Source organism: Ruditapes philippinarum, unplaced genomic scaffold, assembly GCF_026571515.1.
Source record: "Ruditapes philippinarum isolate M1 unplaced genomic scaffold, ASM2657151v2 ctg619_1_1_1_1, whole genome shotgun sequence".
Taxonomy (NCBI): domain Eukaryota; kingdom Metazoa; phylum Mollusca; class Bivalvia; order Venerida; family Veneridae; genus Ruditapes; species Ruditapes philippinarum.
In genome coordinates, this window is record NW_026855813.1 from 80,103 (window position 1) to 106,649 (window position 26,547).

General features: G+C 33.3%; 2 protein-coding genes across 2 annotated transcripts; both read right to left on the bottom strand.

Annotated features, from left to right (window-relative positions):
• Window positions 1-2,495: 2,495 nt before the first annotated feature.
• Window positions 2,496-5,622, bottom strand: LOC132744471 (visual pigment-like receptor peropsin). The gene is made up of 3 exons (XM_060733192.1): window positions 4,875-5,622; window positions 4,138-4,240; window positions 2,496-3,510 (listed from the first exon to the last, which is right to left on the bottom strand). Exons 1-3 carry the CDS (start codon window positions 5,520-5,522, stop codon window positions 2,606-2,608), a joined length of 1,656 nt encoding a protein of 551 aa, XP_060589175.1. The 5' UTR covers window positions 5,523-5,622; the 3' UTR covers window positions 2,496-2,605.
• Window positions 5,623-9,095: 3,473 nt separating this feature from the next.
• LOC132744472 (inositol oxygenase-like) lies at window positions 9,096-22,421 on the bottom strand. Its single transcript, XM_060733194.1, has 5 exons — window positions 22,200-22,421; window positions 19,176-19,362; window positions 10,656-10,829; window positions 10,217-10,382; window positions 9,096-9,493 (listed from the first exon to the last, which is right to left on the bottom strand). Exons 1-5 carry the CDS (start codon window positions 22,314-22,316, stop codon window positions 9,289-9,291), a joined length of 849 nt encoding a protein of 282 aa, XP_060589177.1. The 5' UTR covers window positions 22,317-22,421; the 3' UTR covers window positions 9,096-9,288.
• Between the last annotated feature and the right edge of the window lie 4,126 nt (window positions 22,422-26,547).

Here is a 26,547-nt window from a genome sequence, read left to right on the forward strand (position 1 = left end):
AGATACATGCTATCATAGAGTGATGGAGTTAGGGCTTATTTTACTCCGCTCTGATTTTGGCTCTTTAGGGTCATACTGTATTCTGATTGTATAAATGATTTGAGACGTGATGTAAACAGTCTCTCTAGCTCAAGCTTTATTTTATGCAAGTAGTGTAAAATCATACAGCACAATGGATTGAATAATTTCAGTTTGTTAAAGCTGAACGCCTCCATATATGCAATCATATTTCGATAAAATCAAACCTGAGAAAAATGTACTAAGATTTTAGGAAAGGTATAAAAATTCAAAATTCTAGTAATAATTTACACGTTATATGCGATTAATGACTGATTTTTTAGTATTTATAATTATATTTCTACTTCGTTACTAACGCAGTAAGGGCTATTTTTGCACATCTTGACCTCTTTATAGTAATTTACAAAGCTTAAATACATTTTCAAATTTTCATGAAAATTAGCATGATTCTGGAGGCGTGCTGCTTTAAAAAGAAGTTCCAAAATGGATCCATACCAAGCAAGCATTCAAATATGGCCTTCCACTGGCTGTCCCCGCGGGACTTTTAAATTCTCCATGGGCGAGATATATCAGTCTTGTTTAAATAAACAGTAAAGAATGTGTAATTTTATCATTGAGATGATTATAAAAGTACAAAAATAATGTTTCCAAGGAAACAGTTTCTGATGACAAGAATGATAAGTACATATGAAATAGATCTATACATATCAAACTTGTTGCAGACGTAAAAAATGTGATATATGATTATCACTTTAGCACATTATCTGGTAAAATTCCATCCCTAGTTTTCAACATGATGCAGTCTTTTTTCTTGTAGTAAATCATCAAATAATTCCGTAACATTAAATAAGAGGAAAGAACGGCATGATTCAATAAACAAACCATAAGAAAAATGTTAATGTTACTTAAGTTAGCATGCATTTTATTATAATATGTTCACTAATTTATTTCAAGAAGGAAGATGACCGTGCTCTTGCATTAACAAAAAAACACAGTAACTATGTTATAAGTTCACCCGAGGGAATGTTTCAACTTTTTTCTCCATCATTACTTTATCGATATTTCCAAGCTGAACAATTTTGTGAAGCTGAATATGTCTGATTTTAGAGCAGTATTTGCTTTTTGTGCAAATTTTGTAAAATTGGCGAAACATTTAGGCGTATTTGTTGACAAAATATTGCCTCCCCTCTACTTGAATTCTCCGTTGAACAGTTACTAACATGTCTATGACGAAAGTCGGTGTTTGATTTTTTTCTTTAATATTACATATTAATCATTACTTAGAAAAAAAGTACAAAAACTAGTATGCTCAAGTAGTACTATTTTCTTTAAGTGGCGTATGAATTTACAACTTTGTTCAAAAATGGCAAAATGGCGTCATTCTCAGAACGCAATTTATACAGGTCGCACGCGGGACTTACGTACATCATTTAAAAGTCGCAAAACCCCCGGTGTAAGACAAGGTTTTCTAGCACCGGTGTAGACGGTATATAATTATGTCTGATATGCAATAAAATATGTTATGCAAATACTCCGATCTGAACCGCAACAGATATTATTAATCCTGTAATCACTAAGAAATACAGTTGACTCTCAATAAGTCAAACTCGCTTTACTCAAAATTCCGCGTTAGTCGAAGAATTTCTAAAGTCCCGTCAAATTTCCTTCTTTATCTTTGTATTTTAACTCCGCTTAGGTCAAATTTTGACTTACCTAGACTCCTGTTTAGTCGAAAAGAAAATTTGGTCCCGTCAATTAAAGTCCAACATATTTTCATCTCAATTAGTCGAAGTGTGAAATCAGCCGACTGATCAAAGGTCGGAGACATCAAAGTGAGATGTTGTCACTCATGATTAACACGTTTCATAGAAATTTTTAATTGCCGGTCATCATGTATTATTAACACGTCGTATAAATGGCTTTAATCCGTTTCAGCACTTAATTGGTTTTAACAGTTAAATAACTAAATTAAAATTTGATTACATTTCTTTAAGAAAGTTGACTCGTGCCAGTCTAACGGGTGTTAGTCAAATAACAGCCTAGGTATTGATGTGTGTTATCAATGTAAATGACATTTGTATAATTAATGTTCCGTCATTTTGCAATCATTAATTTGTACTTCCGGTTCACGTTAGTTGCTATTTTCGTTTTCGTCCGATGATCAATTAAATCAAATATAAATGTGTGCTTATGTTTCACTATGAATAAACATGTATTAAATTTTGATTGATATATTTTTGTTTATTTATAATCCGTAGTTGTAAGTGATTTACCGTCATTTCGACGGTTAAATATTGCAGCATTGTCGCTAACAACAATAACAAACCTACTTCTTTGCACATTTAATCAGGCACATGTAAATACATGTACGAATGTCAGCGTAATGGCGGAAGTTCCACGTTACTCGAATTCCGTTTATCTCGAAGTAAAATGCCCAGTCCCTTGGATTTCGAGTTACTGAGAGTCAACTGTATCAGTAACGGTGAGGGACATGAAACGTAGCCACCCACAACAGAACTGAATATTATATAATCTGTTTCAAATTTTGCTTCTAGTTTCTTAAGTGACCTTGGCCTTCCTTCTTAGGTTAGTCAATAGGGATAAGCTCGTTGTTGTCATTTATAACATTTATGACTACCTCGTAGTTTTTCGACATTACTGATGACTCTATGCCCGCGTTTTCACTTTTTTCTGGTTCATTGTAAATATGTAATTCAACATCGCCACAAGAATTGTTTTTCTCTATTCTTAACATTCTTGGGGCCTTTCTCTTTACTGTAGCTTGAAGTGTTTCAGTGGAAGTTCTGTTTTCCAATGACTTATTAAACACTGAGCGTTTAACGTTTTGCTTAGTAGCTAAACATTCAACTATATCTACATCTTCTTCAGACGAGGCTTCCATTGCTTCTTTAGAACTTTCAATCACACTTGATGATAATCTATTTAGTGATTCTGTCACTTCAGTGCTTTTAGAGGAACATGCTGCGTCTGCGTTACGCTCAACTGTATTAATTTCGTCTTTGTCCATGCCACAAATATCTGATATTTGTTGAATGCCACTTGTCGTTGTATGGATTTCACTTCTTTTCTGAAAGATCTTATTTTTCTGTGAAAGGTTCGATGGTCCATGCGTAGGTGTACGTCCATTCTGGTATGTTGAAACACCCGACGCTCTTGAAATTGTAAATATCCTTTGAATTGTCCTTCGTATGGTGATCGTTGGTTGTATTCCCGTTCTGTCGTTAGTAAAATTGGAGGGCACAGTTACTAATTCGGTGACTGTAGTATTCCTTTTCCTGCACTTTAACAGTTCAAACGCACTTTTTCTAAATTTGTCTGTAATACCAAGATACAGAATCGGGTTCCACAAAACCTGGGATTTCGCAACGAGGGCAGCACTTCTTGACAGCAAAGGGTCAATAGTATCTGGTTTCCCGTACGCCACATAGAAAGAAACAATCGTATAGGGTGTCCAAGAAATAAGAAAAGATACTGAAATATAGAGAAAAGTTGGTTGATATAATTATTATTTCAATTAGTTGGAGTCGTGTTATTCTATTTGTATTCTTTATAGCGAATTTTTACACGGTGACGAGGAAGATTGTGCCAGATGTTCAAACGTTGTTTGTGAATTAGAAGTAAATTTTAATTTTAGTTTTAAGATCGTATGACTTCGTTTATACACAACGACGCACTTAACATAATGTGAGTTTTTATTTCTTTATCATTTTTTCATATATATATAGAGAGAGGATAAACTAATATAGTGTTTTCTATAAATAAATACAAGATTTATTTTTATCGATAAATATTTCATTAGTGACAGTAGCTACGAATGAAATATGATAAATTTCTTTTTTTTTGCATTTAATTTTATCATGTTTAGAACTTTCTTAAAATGACAAGAACTATCCTTTACATTTTATTTTAGAATAGCCAATAAGATTTCCAGATTTCATTTTATTTTAAAATGGCCTATTATACTCAGTTCTTCAGGAAAAAACAGACCGGCCTTCTGCCGGAAATATCATTTTCGTGGATAGAACAAGTAGCCGTTTCGTTACAAATATATATGTCAATATGTGAAAAAATATGTATAGTTTACAATGATTTACTTACAAACAAATGAAATGCTGAGTTTAAGAAGAAGCCCCTCTTTACGTGCCCGTGCCGTGTGTGTATGTACTGTACCGGATGTACAGTTAGCGCCTGCTTGCTTTACCTGCAATATCAATTATTTACTTGTGTAAAAGATAGAAGCTTCAGCGGCTTATTGGAAAGTTACCTTACTTCGTAACAAATAGCGTAAAGAAATTAAATATAATGGTGAAGCGGTAATTTGTAATTTGTCTAGTGTCGTGACAAATAGCGAAAAGAAGCAAAAAATATGCAAAGCGTCTTGTTGGAAAGTTGTCGTCGTGACGCATAGCGTAAAAAAAGAATGGTCAAGCTGTTAATTAATATCATGACAAAAATCGAAAAGAAGAAAAGAATGCGAAGCGGTTTGTCGGAAAGTTGTCTTAATTCGTGGCAAATAGCGTAAAGAAACAAAAGATTGGCCAAGCGGCTTATTGCCAAGTTGTCAAACGACTTGAAAAATAGCGTTAAGATAAAAGCATAGTTATTTATGAAGCGACTTCTTGGAAAATTGAATCACGTTGCGACAAAAGCTTAGAAATACAAGACACAAACGTTTATTTGTAAATAACTGCGTCGTTCATCTGATAAAGTTATTTTAAAAAGTTGCACATGTACAGTTATGTTACTGTGTTATATAAAAGATCATTTGTAAATGCCAAAATAATTATGCTATATATTCATTTTGAAGGGTAGAAACAAAAATAATTTAACCTTACCGACAGATATATCATGGTGTAACAATATATCATTGCTACAAGGGGAAACGCTAAGCACACCACTGTGATCGTGATCAAATAAGATAAGAAAGAAACGGTTGTGTCCCTCCACTCTAATCCACACGATGTCCCATGCGCTTCCAGTCCGTATGAGCCCCATCCGAAAAGTGGTGGTACAGCAAAACAGAGTGCTAGCACATCACACAGTACGACCACGAAAACCGAGTGACGTGCGGACATTTTTGCAGCCAGGAATGGTCTTGTAATGGCTACATACCGCGAGAGCGCCATAGCAACCAGGACGAACATCGATGCAAGACCAACAAAATACACTAGAAACGCTTCAAATACACACGCGTCCTTTGTCAGTAGATAAAACCAGTGTCCGCAAATCTCAGCCGTGAGAGGCAGTTCCGTTGCTAAGCAACTTAAGCCTAAATTATGGATAGCCATATCAAGAACATATATATTATTAACAGTTAGAAGGTGTTTGTTCTTGGCAAATACAAAAACTACCAAACCATTGAGCAGTGTCCCCGTAACAAGAATTATGCAAAGCCAACTGGCTGATAAAATTTCTACCCATCTTGGTGAAGAAACTGCAGTCTCGTTACTATATTCAATTTCATGTAAACCAAACTTATTCATATTCAAATGTAATCACTTTTCAAAAAGTGTATCTATTTTTAGAAACAAAAAAAGACTAAATGTTAAAAAAAATTGCGTAAATCCAATTCTCACGTTGTCGAGAAAACATTATGAAATAGCATTTTGTTTTCAATGTTCGAACTTCTGAAATGTTAATGGCAGTCCACTTAAATATATACTAAATTCCAGTTTTCGAAAAACGCCAAATTGAATGTCACAAAGAATGGAATGGTCTAAACATATCTTCATCAAGTCATGTTATAATAAATATCCGCAGATCATGACAATGTCATACATATATTAACGATATGAAAAAGTGCGTTAATCAAATAATCGAAGAATACTCGCAATATACTTGATACATTCTTCACGACCTTTTATTATCGTAATAAGCACTCCTGTGTAGCTATATTTTTTTTTCATTCGGTAAGATTGCCTTACATATGGATTGTTTTCAAGTCCACCAAGAATAGCTAAAAAGGTGGCGAATCGAATAAATGACCAATGTATCATTGGTGTCTATCTTCCTCGCGCCCTCAACTGATGCTATATCTCGGCGACAACTTTTCAGCGCAACGTCAGAATATCATAATTCTGACCGAGACACCGTATCTTTCTGTGATACAAAATTGATGTCAAGCCTGCATACGCCAAGAAAACGGAAGATAGTTACCCCTCCGTATAGAAATCGGCAGTTATATCGGTGAACACCAATGACAGCGACATAATATACATGTCTATCCATGTAGTTTTCAATGAGTTCTTGAAATTATACACGTAACACGTATATTTATAGTCACGTATGTATGCACGTGTTTTAGTGTAAAACAATGCCCAGTATATATAACAGTTATTCAGCACGTGCAAAGTTGTTGATAATGCGTATAGGACAGTCGATAAAATAAGCAACAATGGGTAGGGTCGGCGCATTCCTATTTTTAATAATCTAGAAAAAAGAATAAACAAGTAGTAAACAAAATCAAGAAATAAACAAAACGTCAGTAAGTAAAGAAAATAAAAATAGAAACGCATGACATAGGAAGGGCCAGGGATGGTTTCTTGTGAATAAACAAGCTTTATATTGCATATTAAGTGTTAAACTGAACTGGAGAAATTGTAAATGTAATTAGCGAACACAATAACTTCTTCTATATGAATAACAAACAAAAATTAAAAAAAGCTAGTTTCTATTATTACCCCTCATTTTTTTCGTAATGCTAATTTCCCATAGGCCTCTGGGAGTTATTTTTGTGTACCACGTGACTTAGAATTTTGTACTGTTACATAGGTAACAGTACTTTTTAACAGTATAATATCTGGTCACGTGGTCTATTTTCTAAATAAAATGAAATAAAATGGCCGCCATTTTTTTCTCGATTCATTCTTATTTTCGACGTTAAACCCCGATAGGACATCAATTTCTTCTCTGGAGTAACTTTGACACCCATAAAATTTAGTTGTTCGCACCCTGGTGTGCTTTTCGTGTATAAAATATCTTTTTGTTGAATAGTCAAAAAGTGAACATCCGTTTTCAACGGAAGTACTTGCAATGTAAATAATTATGTGTCAGACTGGAACATGCAGACGATTTAAGCATGCAACAAAGGATAATTTAACAATTTTAATCAGTGAAACGTTACAGATATGGTGGACAGACATAGGATATATCATCGTTATTTTGTCAAAAACCATGCTAAGAATATTCTGGAAACAGAATGATCAGATTTCACAGATCATAACCGTGTAAATGGGTTAGTGTTTTGTTTTCTAAATAAAACCTAGCTTATTGTATGTTTATGATTGGTAGATATCATTACTTGCATAAAGAATAATAGAAAAAGAAGTACACTTAAAACTTAAAAGGTAAGGACAGTTTAGTTATTGTTACTCTTGGTTTATTTTTGTTACAGTTCAAGATTTAGTTGACAATTTCAGATCATCGCAGTATTTTTGTTCGGGGTAATAAAATAAATAACACATGGGTTTGTGAGTAACAGTAAAAATATCATGATCGGGATGATATTTTTACTGTTACCCACAAAACCATGTGTTATTTATATACTGTCATTCAGTACATTCTTGCAGGGAAACGATTAGTGCTCTGTTGTTTTTATGTTTCTAGTAGTCAGAAATCTGGTCTGAAAACCATTTTATTCTTGACATCTCAATGACATCTTAACTTTGGACTTCAATGGGAAGGGGTGATTAAGAGGCCGAGGGGACAAAAACGATGTGGCATCTTCACTTATCTCTCTTGAGCAGACGTTATCAAACGGAGTCTGCAAACTTTACCTTTTAAGTGACCATGTCCAGATTTTCAAACATGATTGATCTACAAATACAGGTGTAGCACGGAGGAAACCATTAGTATACGTTAGCATTACAGTAGCTATTCTTTAGGACAAACAGTCATATCAACAAGATTATTCCGTCTTATGTATAAACTGCTCCGATTACTGATGCGAGGTTTGGAAATGACCAAGTCTGTACTTGGACGTATGTGTATGTTTAAAGCGATTCACAAATATATAGAGGATATTGAATGAGTGTAAGTTCAATACTGAATTTATTGCACGAGTTGAATAAAATTATATTATGCGAGCCTCTGGCGAGCATAATATTATTTTATTCAACGAGTGCAATAAATTCAGTAATGAAGTTACACGAATTTAATATTCTATTTATCACATACCCAAAATAAAGACCGTTTAAGGTAAAATAAGAGTCATTTTTCATTGACGCTTCTATAGTATAACGCTAACATTTAGCGCGTCTTTACACTATGTTTGAATAACGCTAATGACGTCACGTCAAAATATATGCACGGCCGTGCAATACCATATTTACGGAGTCGCAAAATCGGCACGGGTGTGTGATAATTGTAAAATAATACCAATGTTAACTTGAGATAGATAAATAAGGTATATATAAGGGAAGTTTGCGATATATGAGGGAAGTGTTAATAATGTTATATAAGTGAAATGTATGTTACATTAGGGAAGTGTATGTTACATAAGAGACGTGCATATATATTAGGGAAGTATATGATTTAAAAGGGCAGCGTATGAGTCATTAGAGATCTATATGATATATATAAGGGAAGATTACGATTAATGATATAGTACTCCATTTTTTATTTCGATTTATTAATTTGTAATTTGATAAATAGAGGATATTGAATGAGTGTAAGTTCAATACTGAATTTATTGCACGAGTTGAATAAAATTATATTATGCGAGCCTCTGGCGAGCATAATATTATTTTATTCAACATGTGCAATAAATTCAGTAATAAACTTACACGAATTTAATATTCTATTTATCACATACCCAAAATAAAGACCATTTAAAGTGAAATAAGAGTCATTTTTCATTGACGCGCCTATAGTATAACGCTAACATTTAGCGCGTCTTTACACTATGTTTGTATAACACTAATGACGTCACGTCAAAATATATGCACGGCCGTGCAATACCATATTTACGGAGTCGCAAAATCGGCACGGGTGTGTGATAAAGTAAAAAAACATACAACTAAGTCTAAAACATATGCTTTATTTTGTATCATTTTAACTTGCTGATTTATTGGTACATGATATGAAAATTCAATTTTTCTAAGTTGATATCTATTTCAATGACGAAAACAAACCGATATTAAAATCTTAACTTTTCTCTTATTACATCTGTGTACGCATATTCAAACATTCCACAACAATACCAAAAAACTTATTTACAATGAACACTCTGTCGGATACTAACGTATTCGTCTACCACTTCAATTTCCCAGGAACATACTTCTCTACTAGGTCGCTGTAGTACGGGATGAGTGAGTCGATGTCAGGAATATCTGGGCACTTAGTGTACAGGTCAAACTTGTTGAATTCTTTGACCCAGGGAAGCATTTCCATGTCCTTGTTGTTACACAGATAGTTGTAGTCTCCACTCATATGCCAGGGATAGAAAGAATGAAACCTAAAAAAATACAATGTATCCAATTTTAGCATATGATTAAGATGAAGTGTATTTACACTTTGCTGGCGGCTCCCTTCCACCTTTGAGTCAATGTCACAACCGGGTCAATGAGATCATTAAGATTGTTGTTGTTGTTGTTGTTGTTGTTGTTGCACAAACTTTCTTCACTAATATACATATAATTATGCACGAATATATTAATGTTCATACTTTTTATGAGTAATTTATTCAACATATTTATCGAATTTCAAAGGCCATTCACCTAATTACGTGGCTTCAAATTCTCCCAGGAACGCTGGATTTGAATTAGTTCATTTGAGGATTCTATCCAGCTAGATCCAAGCTTGTGCCTGAAATTAGGCAGAAGAGGGCCTGAGCTCTTCTTTCAGCAGGAGAGCGTAGTTGAAAAGTTGCCATTTGAGGTGGATTTCGACCCGTAGTGCAATAAAAGCAAAGGCCAAGGGAGGCAACTGCCCCATAAGAATCAATCACAACTTTTCGGCCCTTTCCCTTAGTCTTCGGATCAGGCTGTTATAGATATTAGCCGAAGACGTTCCGATTGCCATAAGAATGTTGATTAGTTAAATGCATTACCATCGCCCTATATTTCCTTTTCTTGTTTATTTAATAACCAATCTCCATTAAAGTCGTGCAATTAACACTTTTTGCCGTTCAATAGACAATGCAAATTTTCCGTACTCGGAGACATTCCGAAAGACTTACCTGATGGCATATAGTGCCTCATCCGGAAGGTGGCACGTGTTGGCCTTTAGCACCTGATACAAGTACTCATCATGACCCCAACTCATTAAAACGTTTTCAAGGCCACAATTTTCTGTGTAAATACCAAACTTGGTGTTTAATTTTTCATCCTTCATGTCAGGATTATCTGAAATCGAAAGTTGGTAGATTATATTATGAAGAGACAAAATGGCTGACATGTGTTTGTTTAAAGATGTGGACATAGTATCCGAGTCATTGCAATTAATTTGTGCTGCTATAATTATAACCCAATAAATAAGATTTTGTTTTAACTGTCATAGACATATATTGTATTTAACACTGTGATATTCTTTTATTTTATAGTTTATCTAAAACAAATAATTTATTTTCACTCCTCTGAAAAAGTGTATTTGAAAATACATGTATATGTAAGTGAAACCTGCAAAAAATTTAGCGTCAAACACAATGTGCTTGCTTGGAGCACAGCCGACCGGAAATGTGTCGCCGACAACGCACCACTGTGGTTCACCCCACACTGCCATCAGCTTTCCAATATCATGGATCAGTCCTGCCACCTGGAACCATTCCTTGTCGGGATGTGCCTTCCGTATACCTGGAGAAGAATGCGTTCTCATTGCTCTGTTCGACAAATAAAAGAATGAACAGTGCATAAGGCTTCATATTTTGTTCATTGTCCCGTATTTGGCCACCTACAGATAGATGTATGGGACTTGAAAGGAGCAGTAGCACCATTAATGTAAACAAGTACAGTTTGTGTGTTAATTTGTACAGAATAGCTTCTTTTTTTTTCAAGAAAATGTGAACACTTTTATACATGCTGCCGAATGATATAATATTAAATTCATTTTTTTTTAAATTAAAATTGAACTTATTTTCATTTCAGCACAGATATATATAGAATTAGCTCCATGATTTTAGTATACACGTGTAGTAAATAGCCGAGCAAGTCAAACCCCGTATAAATGGGGGAAAAAAATCTGAACTGCATACAAAATGAATAAACCATTGAAAGTACATGTTAATGATCTGAGATAAGAGTAAACTTTGAGAGACATTTGCATATGTATGCATTGTCACGATTTTAAGGTCACTTTAAAGGCGAAATAGTGTACCAATCGATTTTTATTTATTTAGTGTGTGAAATGACGTGACAGATGTCCCATGTCTTTTAACATAACATGTGTGTTACTTTTCTTTCTTTCTTTTGAAATTTACATTAAAAACATTCCAATTTTGGCATGTCTAAAAATTATGTATACCGGTATCGGATTACGAGTGTTATTTTGGTATTTTCCGATCATTTTCAAAATGCAACATATAAATGACAACCGTCATATAAACGAAACTGAAATCTTGCTTCCATCGTATATTATTACAATGAGACTGAGCTTAGTTTGTTGTGTTACTTGCTCGGTATTTTTACAAATTACACGAGACAATCGCAACTTTTCGGCTCTTTCCGTCAATATTCGGATGATTTCGAACGGATACGGTATTCGGTAACTAACTTAAGTTGGGATTGCTGAGATATAGTTTATTTTATTTTATCGTGTACTATACCACTTATATAAACAGGTATAAAAGACAGTGTGGCAATACCACGTGACATTTACGTCATTTTTGGCATCATTTCCAAGACAAATATTGCTCGATTCGGAAAAGAAAATAGCCGTAAATATTTTATTTCTGTACCAATATCTTTTGGATATGCACCAGTCTATGGGGGAAAATATAAGCTTTCCACAGAATATAAGATCTTCGTCAGTTTATAAGCCGTTTTATCAAACACTTTGCATAACCTTGGAAGTTGCTTGTATTAGAGCGGACTTCGGTTGCAAGCTATTTCGTTTTCTGGCATTAATTGGTCTACGCCATGATAAATAGGTCAGGTTTACATCAACCGGGGGTACAGACAGCAAAATCCTACCTTAATATGTCTAGATGTTTATTATTTATGGCTTAAATCTTGCCATGTTCTTCAATTGTCAATTCTGGCACCAGTTCCAAGTCGAAAAAAGGGACTACAGTTTAAAGCATATTTTAGAATCTGTTGCAAATGCAAAGCAACATGCCTACCGTGCTCTTTCTACAATTTACTGTTTCATTGTTGATCTTTCACAAAGAGATTGTGAAAAAAACTGATTGTTCCTTAAAGCAATAACACTTACTTGTATCGCAATAGTGCACCGAAAAATAATATTTTGGTTTCGTTTTGAAGATGTTTAAAGTATTGCTCATCTTATCCTATGTAGTAAAATGTGATTTATTCTATTTCACAATGGCGAAATTGATAAGAAATAAATGTACTCTCAGTGAGAGAAAGAGTTAAATTAAAACAATGCTACGGAAAGGGTTACACTGTAAAAAGGCTTAAGGTAATTTTTTCAGTCTATTTTTTGTAAAGAGTAACTGACAAACACTGACACTCGTGAAGGTGACGAATAGGTTCTTCTGTCCTCAAAAGAGAGATTTTGAAAAGGTATATATTTTTCTGGAATTGCCGTATAATAAATTTCTATAAAGTTTGATAAACAAAAATCACAATTTAGAATTAAAATCCTGAATCTAATTGTCACGCGCATTAACATGACGTTCACATTTTATGCTTATTTAACTATAAGCATATTCATCATCAGTCAGATTTTGTTCTTTGTGTAGAACAATTTTAAATAGCATTACATATAACTTGGAACTTTGCGTGTAAACCTGATAGTATTGTTACTTAGTTGCGTTACTTATGATTCTCTATTTATCAAAAAGGCCCAAAATAGCCCTGAGTCGCCAATAAAAAACGAGAATGGACGCCATGTGGAGTAAACAAAGTAGAAAATAGTAAACAGATAAATGATTTTACAAACCAACAGCCATCGATCAAAGTCAAATTTCTTGAAACAAAACATTCTAAAAGTCGGACATAACAATGATTATCAATAATTATATAAATATTTACATTAACATATATGTAATAGCAACACGACTGGGTCCATATATGACACTGATGCATCCATTGAATTATTGATAGCTAACATAAGCTAAGTAAAATTACGATTACATTTGAAGAGTATATTCAATTTTTATTCTTCAACTGTCAAATTACTTACTTCTTTATTCACATATCAGATAATTCATTTATTTGGCATATGCATTATGTTTATCATGTTTTAGATTTTAATATGTGGTCCTTCTTTAAATCTTAAAATGCAACAAAAATCATGTTAAGGACATCTGCAGGTCATGGCGCGTGCAATAATTCATGCATTTACAGCCAATGACCACATCGATAAGAAATTGTCCCAAATAGCCCTATCGTTTTATTTAGTTGGAAGAGACATTATTGTTAAAAATTCTACTCTATTTAAATGTTTCCAAACCATAAATATTCCGTTCCCTTCCTCTCTTTACAATGTGTATTAGTGAGCTCTCTGATAAAGCTCGATTGACTAATATAATTAACTAAATTTGTCAGGTATGTAGTTTATCAACAGAAATAAATGCAATAATAAAATAAAAAGTGTTTAGTGTTCTTAAGTGAACGAAGTTATATCCAGTTCACGAAAAACGGTTACCGTGGGTATGAAAACAGGATGTAAAATATTTTTCATCAACGAGTGCCACTGTATTAAAAAGCTGAATATATTTTACTTAAACATTGCTACAGGTTTATAACATTATGGTTATACGTATAAATAACTATTTACAAAAGAATACCCTTTGACTTTGAAATTGCCGCGTTGAAGCATAACGCTTTACAGCATAAAAATGGAAGTGATCCTGAATGTGCACGTTCATTGGACATTCTAGCTAAGTCAATTTTGCCGTTTTGGGTTTCTGTTTTCTCTCTATTTTGAATACGTTTAGTATTGCTACATGACACATATAGATTTTTCATAATCATTACCGTGAAAGAACAATGATTAAAGAGCAAATCAATTTCTTTACAAATACACATGTACAGACAACAATTTTACGACTTTTAAAATCACTTATAGCGCAGCAAGTAAAAGTCATTTAAATATTCATTTGTGTTTATGTAAATCGTAAAGTAAATAACAAATGTTTTTATGGTTAACATAATTATAGAGAGAGAACGGTAGGCATGTTGCTTCGCATTTGCAACAGATTCATAAATCTGCTTTAGTTTAAACAATATTTTATTAATAATCCACACATTTACATAATAAATTACATAAAATAAAATTTACGGATTGAGTAGGAAGCTTGTAAAGCTTTTTTGAAAACTCTCTCCGTAATCAGTATTTAACAAATTTCAAATAAATGGTAACAAAATATAAATATCTAAACTAAACTATACATATCATATCCATAACCACAAATCTGCTTTAAACTGAAGTCCTTTTTTTCGACTTGGAACTGGTGCCAGAATTGACAATTGAAGAAAATGGCAAGATTTACGCCATAAATAATAACCATATAAACATATTAAGGTAGGATTTTGCTGTCTGTACCCCCGGTTGATGTAAACCTGACCTATTTATCATGGCGTATACCAAATAACGCCAGAATACGAAATAGCTTGCAACCGAAGCCCGCTCTAATACAAGCAACTTCCAAGGTTATGCAAAGTGTTTAAACTGACGAAGATCCAATATTCTGTGGAAAGCTTATATTTTTCCCCGTAGACTGGTGCATATCCCAAAGATATTGATACAGAAATAAAATATTTACGGCTATTTTCTTTTCCGAATCGAGCAATATTTGACTTGGAAATGATGCCAAAAATGACGTCAATGTCACGTGGTATGGCCACACTGAAAGATAAACAAATGACAACCCAGACGTCGTGATTTTAGCTACGATCAGCTTGAGATTGATCAACAAACCGAGGTTATTCTAGAAAGATTTAATTACAATTTAATCTCAGATCAGATTTTTATGCCCCCACATATAGCGTTGCACTTGTCCGTCCATCCGTTCGTCCGTACGTCTGTACGTACGTCCCGAAATATTGTGAACGCAACTCCTCTTAAACCGGATGGCAGATTTTGCTTAAACTTCCAGGGATGTATAACCTTAATGTGTAGATGGTAGTAAAGGAAGGAATTTTTGCTGCGACCAAATTTAACAGAATTATGGCCATTTATTGATTTTTTCACCATATACTATGTAGAAATTTTGTGAACGCAAATCCTCTTAAACCGGATGGCATATTTTGCTTAAACTTCCAGGGATGAATAACCTTAATGTGTAGATGGTAGTAAAGGAAGGAATTTTCGCTGCAACCAAATTTAACAGAATTATGGCCCTTTGTTGATTTTTTCATTATATACCATATAGAAATTTTGTGAACGCAACTCCTCTTAAACCAGATGGCAGATTTTGCTTAAACTTCCAGGGATAAACAACCTTAATGTGTAGATGGTAGTAAAGGAAGGAATTTTTGCTGCGACCAAATTTAACAGAATTATGGCCCTTTGTAGATTTTTTCACTATATACTATGTAGAAATTTTGTGAACGCAATTCCTCTTAAACCGGATGGCAGACTTTTCTTAAACTTTCAGGGATGTACAACCTTATGTGTAGATGGTAGTAAAGGAAGGAATTTTTGCTGCGACCAAATTTAACAGAATTATGGCCCTTTGTTGATTTTTTCACTATGTACCATATAGAAATTTTGTGAACGCAGCTCGATCCTCTTAAACCGGATTGCAGATTTTGCTTAAACTTCCAGGGATGAACAACCTTAATGTGTAGATGGTAGTAAAAGAAGGATTTTTCGCTGCGACCAAATTTAACAGAATTATGGCCCTTTGTTAATTTTTCACTATATACCATATATATGTTGTCGGTGGGGGCATCCGTGTCCTTTGGACACAGTTCTAGTTTATATATATATTGTGTCGGCCTTTCACATACAAGCATGTTTTTCAGCGGTTTACTCGAACTTAAAGGTATTATGCTATATGTCCGAAGTGAAAATGCTGCCGTTGTAGGCAGAAATGTATTTTCGAGGCTGCCTATGATAACAGAAAATGCCCTGAAACATTCTGAAAGAAAATCAAGCTCACTTTTTATTATTTTTATTCGTATTGTACATTTATCCACAACTGATGCTTTAAACTATCATTTGTAAAAAAAACTGATGACAGTAAAATGTTAATGTGAAAGGTGCATCGAAAAACGCATTTACAGGACAAAACAAGATTCACTATGACCAATTTTTCCTTTATCTGTAAATAATCTGTTACGTCACTCACTGTTGAGTTCATAGACGTAGGGTCATTGTTATATTTTTAGGTAATTATCAATGGTATTGAATTGATAGACTCATGTGTGGTTTGAAATAACGCTTATTGTGTGTCACTAAAAGTGTTTCTTCGATGCACCTATTGCATTGATAGCTTTTCCATCTTGAACATACATGTATATGATAAATGAACGTTTAAAGGCATATGCTACAGTTTCATAGACATAAAGGACATAAAGGAAGATTAAAAAAAATTATCATAGAATGCGTTTAAACTTTGAATGAGCTTAGATCAAATATGACCACTGTTAGCACCTACCATACCTTACCACTATTGGAACCGAAATGAATTTACCAGTATAGAAATACAGGCTTCACATCCGTGCAGACTGAACCAGCTCTGTACTTATGGCTGACTAACTTTAAAAATGGCTTTCTTGATATTCCAAGATTGATAATCAGTTCTAAATAAAATGGGAGCTTGAAAAGTGAATTTACAAATTCAGCAGGTAAAATATAAGACTTGCAAATTATGTATAGTCTTTCCAGTGTCACTCAAGTTTTATCTATTTTCTTGCAGTCCATCACTTTACCTTTCCTAGTACAAGAAGAATAAGTTAAGTTAAGAAATTACATGCATACTTTGGCAAAAATGCCCCCAGGTTAAAACGTTTATATTTGAAAATAAGGTGTGAAATATATCTCCAATATCTGATGCATATAAAACGTTTTTGAGACGTTCATGTTTTGCAAAAATTAGAATAATTATGTCATATACATAGAATAAAAAGTAGAAAAAACTTTAAACTCAAAATTTCCCAAGAAATAAAAGATGCTCTCACTAAAATTTCATAGCTAACTAAAACGGACGTTACCTGATACCCCGCTTGGTTTGCGTTACTACTGTCGTATATAAATCAATTCAAAATATCTGTTAAATTAACCCAGCTTATCAATTATGATAAGAATATGGGGTATTTTAAAGTTTGCCCTTTTTAAAGGGCGGACTACTCTTTGTCCCTTTCTCGTATGAGAAGGGGAATCCTGTGATGCGTGTATGTGGTCGCACGGTCACTTTCCTTACATATTCTCGATGCATGTATGTGGTCGCATGGTCGAAAATTTCTAATAAGATGATAACGATTTCACGTGTGTTTTTGGTACGAAATCGTCTGGTATAAGATTTTTATGAAATCTTTTGATATCGTAATTAGAAATTATAAAAGCCTAATTAGAATTTTGTTAATTCTGTTTAGGAAATTTAAAGCCTAAAATGGACTTTTTCACTTTCAATTAAGAGCTATAAAAGCTTAATTAGGACTACCATTCTTCTAGATATGAGAGATAATAAAAAACTTGCTACATTTTGTTACTACCATATACAACTAAAAAAATTTTAGCGAAAATAAACCTGGTAGTAACAGCTTAATAAGGAGAAATAGAAATATTATTAGGAGTAGAGAAGTAAATAAAATCTAAATTAAAAGCAGCTTCAAAAGCCTAAATAAAATTTTAATTTTGAACCTACATGTGAGTTTTTTTAATGTTTTTTTTTACTTAAAACAAATAAGAAGTTCATTTTTCCTAATAAGTTTCTAAAAGCTTCTAATGAGTACATGTCTATTACTGGTTAGGTTTTAAACATTAATTGTAATAAGGTTTCTTTATCTCTCTACTTAGGAGAATGAGAGTCCTAATTAGGCTTTTACAGCTCTTAATCAAAAGTGAAAAGGTCCTAAAAAAAGAAACAACAGAGTTGTAATTAGGCTTTTAAAACAATGATTTTAGAACATTGAGATTTTGTTTGCCCCAGACGGTTCAGTACCAATATACCTTTGAATACGTTGTCGTTTTTTCAAGAGATTTCGACCATGCGACTACATACATGCATCGATGACATGTAAGGAAATCAACAGAGCGACCACAAAAAAGATTAAACTTTAATTAGAATGAAAAAAAAAACATCTGGGTTGTTATGAAAAACGTATACAAATGTGTTTTATCAATAAGGGCCTTTTTGGCAAATACATTGTGGTCGTCGATTTATAATACCGACTAAGATGACTTCAATTTCAATCAATAACTTTGTACATCACAGCAAATCCTTTCCTATTTTATAAATAGGTAATCACCAGATCAACTACCAGATCATCCACATAACGCTAATATTGACTTGATACCAGTCATTATAATACATGAATTTAGATATTGCGATATTTAACGGTAGTACTGCGACATTTAACGATAAGGGAAAATGGTGCGACATTTAATGTCATCATTGCGACATAAAACGGCAAAATATTGTGAGACAAATACCGGCGGCTGCGACTTTTAAGCGTCGTTATGTCATAATAATAACGCCACACCCAAAGACGATATTTCAGATTTAGTTATAATTAGTTGATAATGTGCATTCTTAAATTACTTCTGATTATCATACATATTTTCAATGTATTCCCACAATTAACTATATTCTCCGTTCGATGTCAATAAGTATACTCGTTACTCATTACACGAGGATTATTCCCTATAGATCTGAAACAACAAGTTACTGGCTTCGAGATCATTATGAATAATCGTGCATCGATTGTACACAAGATAAACATAGAATGAAGAAAAATTACCAATGATAAAAATATTGTCATCTAGCATTGCTTGATATTAAGTTTTAAAAGCTCATTTCAAATTAATTACTTCCATACAATAATAAACTTTGAGATGAAACCACCAACCTTCAGCAGTCTGAAACCCGTGCATCGCATTCGGAATATCCACATCCGGGTCACACTCGTCCAAGAATGTGCTCAATGTCTCTAATGCCTCCAACACGGACATTTCGGCGTGGTCAAATTTACACCATTTTTCCATTTTATCCTTCACAAACTGAAGTGTCTGGTTCTTATGCATGGCTTGGTAAACCTTTAAGAATAGTGATAACAGTTTACAATACATGGTATGTAAAATGGCTTGGTAAACCTTTTAGGATGGTGATAGCAGATAACTAGATATGATATGTACAAACGCATGATAAAAACCCTTAGGAATGGTGATAGCAAATAATACCCCGCTCACATATTCACGGAAGACGACCACGGAGGAGCCACGGATTAATTCCGGCATCGTCCGTAGCTAACCGTACTGGTCAGTAGCTCTCCGTATTGTAACCGTAATCAATCGTAGTAGTCCTTGTATATCCGTAGTGATCCTTGACAATTTTTGAACATGCACAAAAATTTGCTACGGAATAATCAACCGTAGCGTATCCCTACTAGTCCTTATTTAACCGTACTAATACGTAATGGTCCGTACGAAAACAGTACTAGTCCGTACTGATCCGTACGCCCCAACTTGTCAAGGATTTCCACGGTTTGATACGGAGAACTACGTATTTGTACGGTTACCCTACGTATAAGCTACGGTTTTAATACGGATTAATACGGCATTGCCACGGAAAGTCACAATCGTAATACGTTGTACTACGGAGAGGCAGGAATTAGCACGGTCTTATACGGTTTATTGCGTTGTAACACGAAACGGTACGGAATAGTACTGTCCACCACTGTTTAGTACGGATAAATTGAGTAACATGTACTTTTTCAAGGGTATGAATACTACCTTCTTGTTAAAATCAGACATATTTGCGTTTTCATGCGAACATGAACATTCAATAAAAGATATTTGCCATTAACTGGCTGCAACTGTATATTGAAAATGCTCAGAATGCGGAGGCAGTGGTCGAGCTGCTTGATGACATGCATAGAGGTCAAATATATATATATATCGTAGTACAATGCACTAATGATATAATAACATTTAAGGTTACAAATTTTACAAAACATTGGATCGTGAAATTGGAGTAAATATAGACATAAAACGAAGTGATTCATAAGCTTTGGACGCTGGCCCTTGAGTGATGATAAGATTAGTTAACAAGCTGTTTTTACATATCAGTATTTTCTTTCCAATTTTTAAAAAAAACTTGTGGCTTTCTGAGGGGAAAATATAGCGCGATAAATCAGAAAAGGGGAAACCTGAAATCAAATTCCAACAACTGAAAATGGAATTTACCCACACATTTTATGAATAAAATAATTTCAATTCAATTTAAAATGCATGGAACATAGCAGCGGCTATCTATAGGGACAAATTTCTGTCTTCTAGCTGATATGTCAGATGCTGTTAAGTTATCGTTCTTGTAAGGAAGAGCACAAGGCATTTTAGGGGAAAATGTTAGCATTTTTAGGGTAAATTTTTCTATTTTGGGCTAGGGGAAATAGCCTTTATTCGGCTGCAAAATACTGTGAAAATAATCAAAACATAAACATCTACGATAATTAATGTAATTGTAAAATGAACAGCCAATTTCAAGCAGCAGTATTGATCAACATTTTTCATTAATGATTACATATTAATAAGGTAAGAGCAGACAGAGGAGTTGGTGGACTAGAGATTAGCTTTTACGAAGACCCCTTCGTGGCCAGTATGAGACTCTTATGGCTTGTTGCTGAGGATCCGGTGTCCGGAAATTCACTAGAATCGGACCTGATATATACCTCGGGGGTCGGACGCGGTGAGGCCGAATCCTCTCCGCCAAAATCATTGAACTCTGTATGTTCTTTTCTTGTGAGGCATTTTAAAAATGAGCACGGATATAATAGGACCGCATAGACCCGTGGCGATTCGTTCTTCTCCGTATCAGACCGTGCATATTCGTACTAACACGTGCTTATACCGTAGCAGACCTACATTTTGGCGGTAAATCCGTCGAACTCCGTACTCATACCGTTGTGTTTCGTACTGGAACCGTAGCGGACTACGGATTTTCACTTTTCCGTAGTAATCCGTGAACGTTTAGACCGTAGCTCTTCCGTGACGTTATCCGTGAATATGTGACCGGGGCAATAAGACATGGTATGTAAAAAGGCTGGTGATAATAGATTACAATACATGGTATGTAAAAAGAGCTTGGTAAACCTTTAAGAATAGTGATAGCAGATTACAATACATGGTATGTAAAAAAGCTTGGTAAACCTTTTAGAATGGTGATAGCAGATAACAAGATATGGTATGTAGAAAAGCTTGGTAAACCTTTAAAAATAGTGATAATAGATTACAATACATGGTATGTAAAAAGACTTGGTTAACCTTTTAGAATGGTGATAGCAGATAACTAGATATGGTATGTAGAAAAGCTTGGTAAACCTTATAATAACAACATATATAAACATGAGCCATAAAATTGTCAAAAATTTGTACATGTCTTGCTTAACCTGCAGTTAAACTAATTTTTTTGAAATGTGAACATATAAATTTCTGCATGTTCAACTGTTACTAAATATTACTGGCCTTAATATTACTGGCCTTCTTTCAGTAGGTTAACGTTAAAAATAATAAAATGTGATTATCATTATCTTTAGGTATTTTGTTTAAATAACACAAGCTACGCATTTTCTCAGTAATTAAGTAAGTACCAACTTTTTAATAATTTTTGAATTTTAAAAATTAAACAACGGATAATAACAAATTAGCACATTATATCAATATAAATGGTTAAAAATGAAACAGTTGTTGTTAAAGATAAACAGAAATGATATTTAAAAAAAAGTTTAAGATCCTAAATTAAACAGTTATCAAGATTTATAAATATTTACTTTTAACTGGTAGGTCAATAACATGTTCAATGTCGAATTCGTGATTTAAATGTTATATCAATAATGTATAGAGATACAAAAAGTGTTAAATAAAATGACAAATACCTTTTTAACTCGATCAGGAACCGTATGTATGTTGAAATCGCGGAATTCGGTTTTATCCTTAAATTCTGGACGAAATTCGGATGGATCTTCCATACTTATTTTTGAATCCGCACTCATTTTACTATCAGAATTCACAGGCTTTACTCTTTATGACTATAAGATAATTTCAGTGCAGCTTTAAATATAGTCTCTCGATCGCGGTCAAAAACTGGTGAAGAAAACGTTTTATATATGTGTGAAATGCACTAAGATACGCTTCCGTACAAAACTAACGCTCCATGGAAAGAGGATAGTATCGTTTATAGATATGGTCTTATAATGCTTTACTTTAATTATGATTATTCTTGAATGATTTTGTTTTGGCATGCATGTATGTACGTATGTGTGTCTGTATGTGCGCATCCGCGCGTGAATATATATGTATGTATTAAGTTGTTGAGGAACATGATATTTCTAACATGCAAAATATTCTAGTTATATGTTATGTTACAATTCGTTGACATTAATGAAATAACATCAATGTATTTTATCAAAGAGGATTTATTTTATATATATTATTTAAACATATATTTTATCAAATAGGTTTTGAATAATGATGTAAAAGCAATTCGAACTTACAAAAACACTGGGTCACCATTAAATATGATTGCATATCGGTTCCAGGCGAAATATACCTCCGAATGTTGTTGTACATTAATGATTACCGCATGCGTCCAAAAATTAAGGTGAAACAAAGCTCTTGATTTTTTTATCCATTACTAAATAACGTGCCATGTAAATTAAGTACATTTGTTTTACATTGTACTTACTTTTTTCTTTTGACTTTAGTACGTGGACACATTAAATAGATCATGTGACGACTAGCTAGCCAGCTTCACTGCTGGAGGAAGACTTCAGGTACCCCTCAGCATGAGCGGACATCTGAGTAAAACCACCGACGTTCCGTATGCTAGCTGGAAGTAAATTGTGGAGTTCGAAACCACAGCGGTGAGTGACATGTGATTTGAAGTCAACAACCATAACCACTCGGCCACAGACGCAATTGTTCAATTATGTAAATACATGTTCTGTTATAAAAAGTATTAATCGTTTAAGCAGGCGTAAGTTTAAAAAATAAACAAATAAATTGGCCGTTTTGTAATACATGTATTATCGAAATTTAAATGGTTGTCTATTACACTGATAAAAATACTCAAGACGCGGAAAACATTGGAAATTTATCAAAACGTATTACAGTTTTGGTGAAATTCGTTTGCTTTGACCTGCTTTTATCTGTTTACAAATTTGTCAAGTTATCTTTAACTTTTGAAAATATCGAACAAAACACTCGGCACTATCTCACATAAGGACATTGTCTTATAGTGCAGATAAAAACTAGCGTGACGTTAAAGTGAAATGGTCTATAGATTATAATGGAAGGTCTGTAATACATAGATAATTAGGTTGATAGTATGAAGTATCATAGATTACACAAAAAAAACACGAATTATAAATGGTCGTTGTTGGTAAATGTTAGATACATAATGATACATATCTATATATAGCAGATAATAAATAAAGGATATTCAAGTTTTTCTATAAATACATGATTTATTTTCATCAAGTGGTATGAAAATAAATATTTCATGAGTGGCGGTAGTCACGAGTGAAATATGGTAATTTTCATGCCACAAGATGAAAATAAATCATGTATTTATAGAAAAAACTTGAATTTTCTGTTTATTATATACATTTTTCTCTTTTTTGACATTAAAATTTGAAAATTTTCCCTTAAATTTTGTGAACTGGTAGAATTTAAAAGAAAGTAGTCCGGCAAGACACCAGTGAAAATACGGAAAATATGTTTCACTGCAGTGAAAAATAAATTTTTACAGCGAAAGTAATGAAAATGAAAATACGCATTTTATTTCATCAATATTTCTCAATATTTCATTAATAAGTATATAATAAAGTGTTTTATAACACAATGCATGTATCATTATTTGTGATATATAATTTATGTTTATACTTAATCACTTTAAAATTATATAAACATTTTATTTTCAAAAAAAATCATATGAATATCCAAATGATAAATTCATCTTGTTTTTTTGGAAAACTTATGATAAATGTGCCCATTGTAGACCAATCCACTTTAAAGTTCAAGTTTGTAAACATGTTTACTCTGATATAAAGCGCCCGCGTCACCTCACCAGGTTCATAATGTAGTATTTTTATTGGTTGACGATCTGTTTACATGTTTTTAATCTGTCTAAAACGACAGAATTTGTTTTTGTAAGGCACTTTGACGATAATATTTATTTTGGCCAAGTAAGTATTTAAATATATTAAAACCAAAAGCAAACAATTGGAGTTAAACTGGTTTTCACGCAATAAACTTTTATACTATAACAAATACAGCGATTTGAATAAGGCTAACTTATAGCTCAAATCATTTGAACAATTGTATAAATGATAGATTTGCGTAGGTCTATATCACCAGAATAATGTGTACGAGCCTGGATGTCCGTGTGTAGGGCCTGGCCCAGCTACATTTTTGTAAGCAGACTAGTTCCTAACATTTATCAACATAACAAATACCTGTTTCACATCAAAAGTATGGCAAGTTTGTTATACAAAATTTTCTTTAACCTGCCGGAACCGGATGTAGCCTGCCTTTGCTAATAGTGTCAGATCACCCTTCATATCCGTGCAGTCCAATCCGAGGGATCATGATGATAGCTCATTTTTGTATATTGAAATTCCTTAATGTTCAAATGGACTGTTCCACATTAAAATCAGGGTAAAGGATTAGCATGGTGGAAATCAAGCTGAAGTTATGCTACAGTAACTCAAAATAACATACAACTTTATTTGTATCATTATTCTTTGATCACTCCTGATACAATATTTAATGGAACTCAACTGAGATTCCAAAAGCTTGAAAACATAAAATTTTAATTTCTTACCTAAATCAACCGGGACTTCTTAAACAGAAAAATATGCAAAAGATAATGATAATTAAGAAACATACTAAGAAATGATTTGAAAATCGTATTTTTGTGCTATTTGTTTTGAGTGAGTAGCGTTGCAACGCTATTCAATTTGGGTCATTTTTCAAAATTAGAATAATTATTCTGGATAAACGGAGTGCGCGAACGGTCTGAAATTTTGCATTCAAGTTATTGGTCTAGACCTACAGCAAAGGGCGCATTAATCTCGAAAAAGTATGTCCCATTTCGTCATGTGAAAAAAAACTGAGTGGAGCACCTTTAATAAGACTGCTCAAATTTACTTGAAATAAAGAAATGAAATGCTTGTTGAAGCTGTTGGGCACTTAATAGATAACATGAATTCAGAGGTATGTTCTAAATCTTTAAATAATTATATATTTTTTATTTTTTATTTTTATGTTTAAATTTTTATCTTAACAAATTGCTTTACTCAAAATATTGTCAGTATTGTGAGAAGACGTTTATACTTTTTATTTATGCAAGGATATAGGATAGCCTTTTTCTTTCTTTCTTTCTTTCTTTCTTTCTTTCTTTCTTTCTTTCTTTCTTTCTTTCTTTCTTTCTTTCTTTTTTATTTTTTTATTTTGCTTTTAATGAAAGTACTATTTTTGTTGCTACTTTTATTATATTGAGTTTTTTTTTTTTTTGTTGCTGCATCTCTTTCTTTTGTGTATTGTGTTGGTAATTTTTTGTTGTTTGAGTTGTTGTAGTAGTAGCAGTAGCAGTTGTTGTTTTGTTGATGATGATGAAGACGACGATGATGATGTTGTTGTGTTGTTGTCTTTGTTCAAGAGGCGTTTTAGATACTGCTGCTGTTGCTGCTTTTCAGGGGAGTTTTTTAAAACAAGGCATATAAAAACGAGGTTTTGTGCACATTCTACAAAATTATATCCATAAAATTCATGCAAATCAAGACAAAAAAAGCATCAAAGAACATTTTCATATCATATTTTTTAAAGCCATATTGTAAAAAGATAACATATATATTTACAAATATTAACTTCCAACACATTTGTAGAAGATAAATATCTATGGTATACCGTATAAGTGTTTTTTTCTGCGGTGACTTTATTTCTGCGTTTTCTGCGGTCAGTTTCAGCACCGCAGAAATAAAAACCGCAGAATATTTCTCCACGTTTTTTTTTAAAGAAATGAGTCCTACATTATGACCTGTTTCCTTTAAAGGAATAAAGACTAACGGATTATAACGGTTAGCGGGTCATCAAGTTATATAAAATTGATTTCGGCTAAATATGCAATATGTGCATGTAAGGATGTAATTGTTGTTAATTATGCCAATTTATGAACAAAGAAATTCAAACATCATATTGTTTGCCTGTAAGCTAAAGGGTTTG

Bases quoted from the DNA above. Each gene is read 5' to 3' on its own strand.
- LOC132744471 (XM_060733192.1), bottom strand. From the start codon at position 5,522: ATGAATAAGTTTGGTTTACATGAAATTGAATATAGTAACGAGACTGCA. The intron at 4,241-4,874 runs GTAAGGTTAAAT...TTGATATTGCAG, and splicing joins ACACCATGATATATCTGTCG to GTAAAGCAAGCAGGCGCTAA. The intron at 3,511-4,137 runs GTAAGTAAATCA...TCTATATTTCAG, and splicing joins ACTCAGCATTTCATTTGTTT to TATCTTTTCTTATTTCTTGG.
- LOC132744472 (XM_060733194.1), bottom strand. From the start codon at position 22,316: ATGAGTGCGGATTCAAAAATAAGTATGGAAGATCCATCCGAATTTCGT. The intron at 10,383-10,655 runs GTTTCACTTACA...TTTCGATTTCAG, and splicing joins TGACGCTAAATTTTTTGCAG to ATAATCCTGACATGAAGGAT. The intron at 9,494-10,216 runs GTAAGTCTTTCG...GTATTTTTTTAG, and splicing joins GAGGCACTATATGCCATCAG to GTTTCATTCTTTCTATCCCT.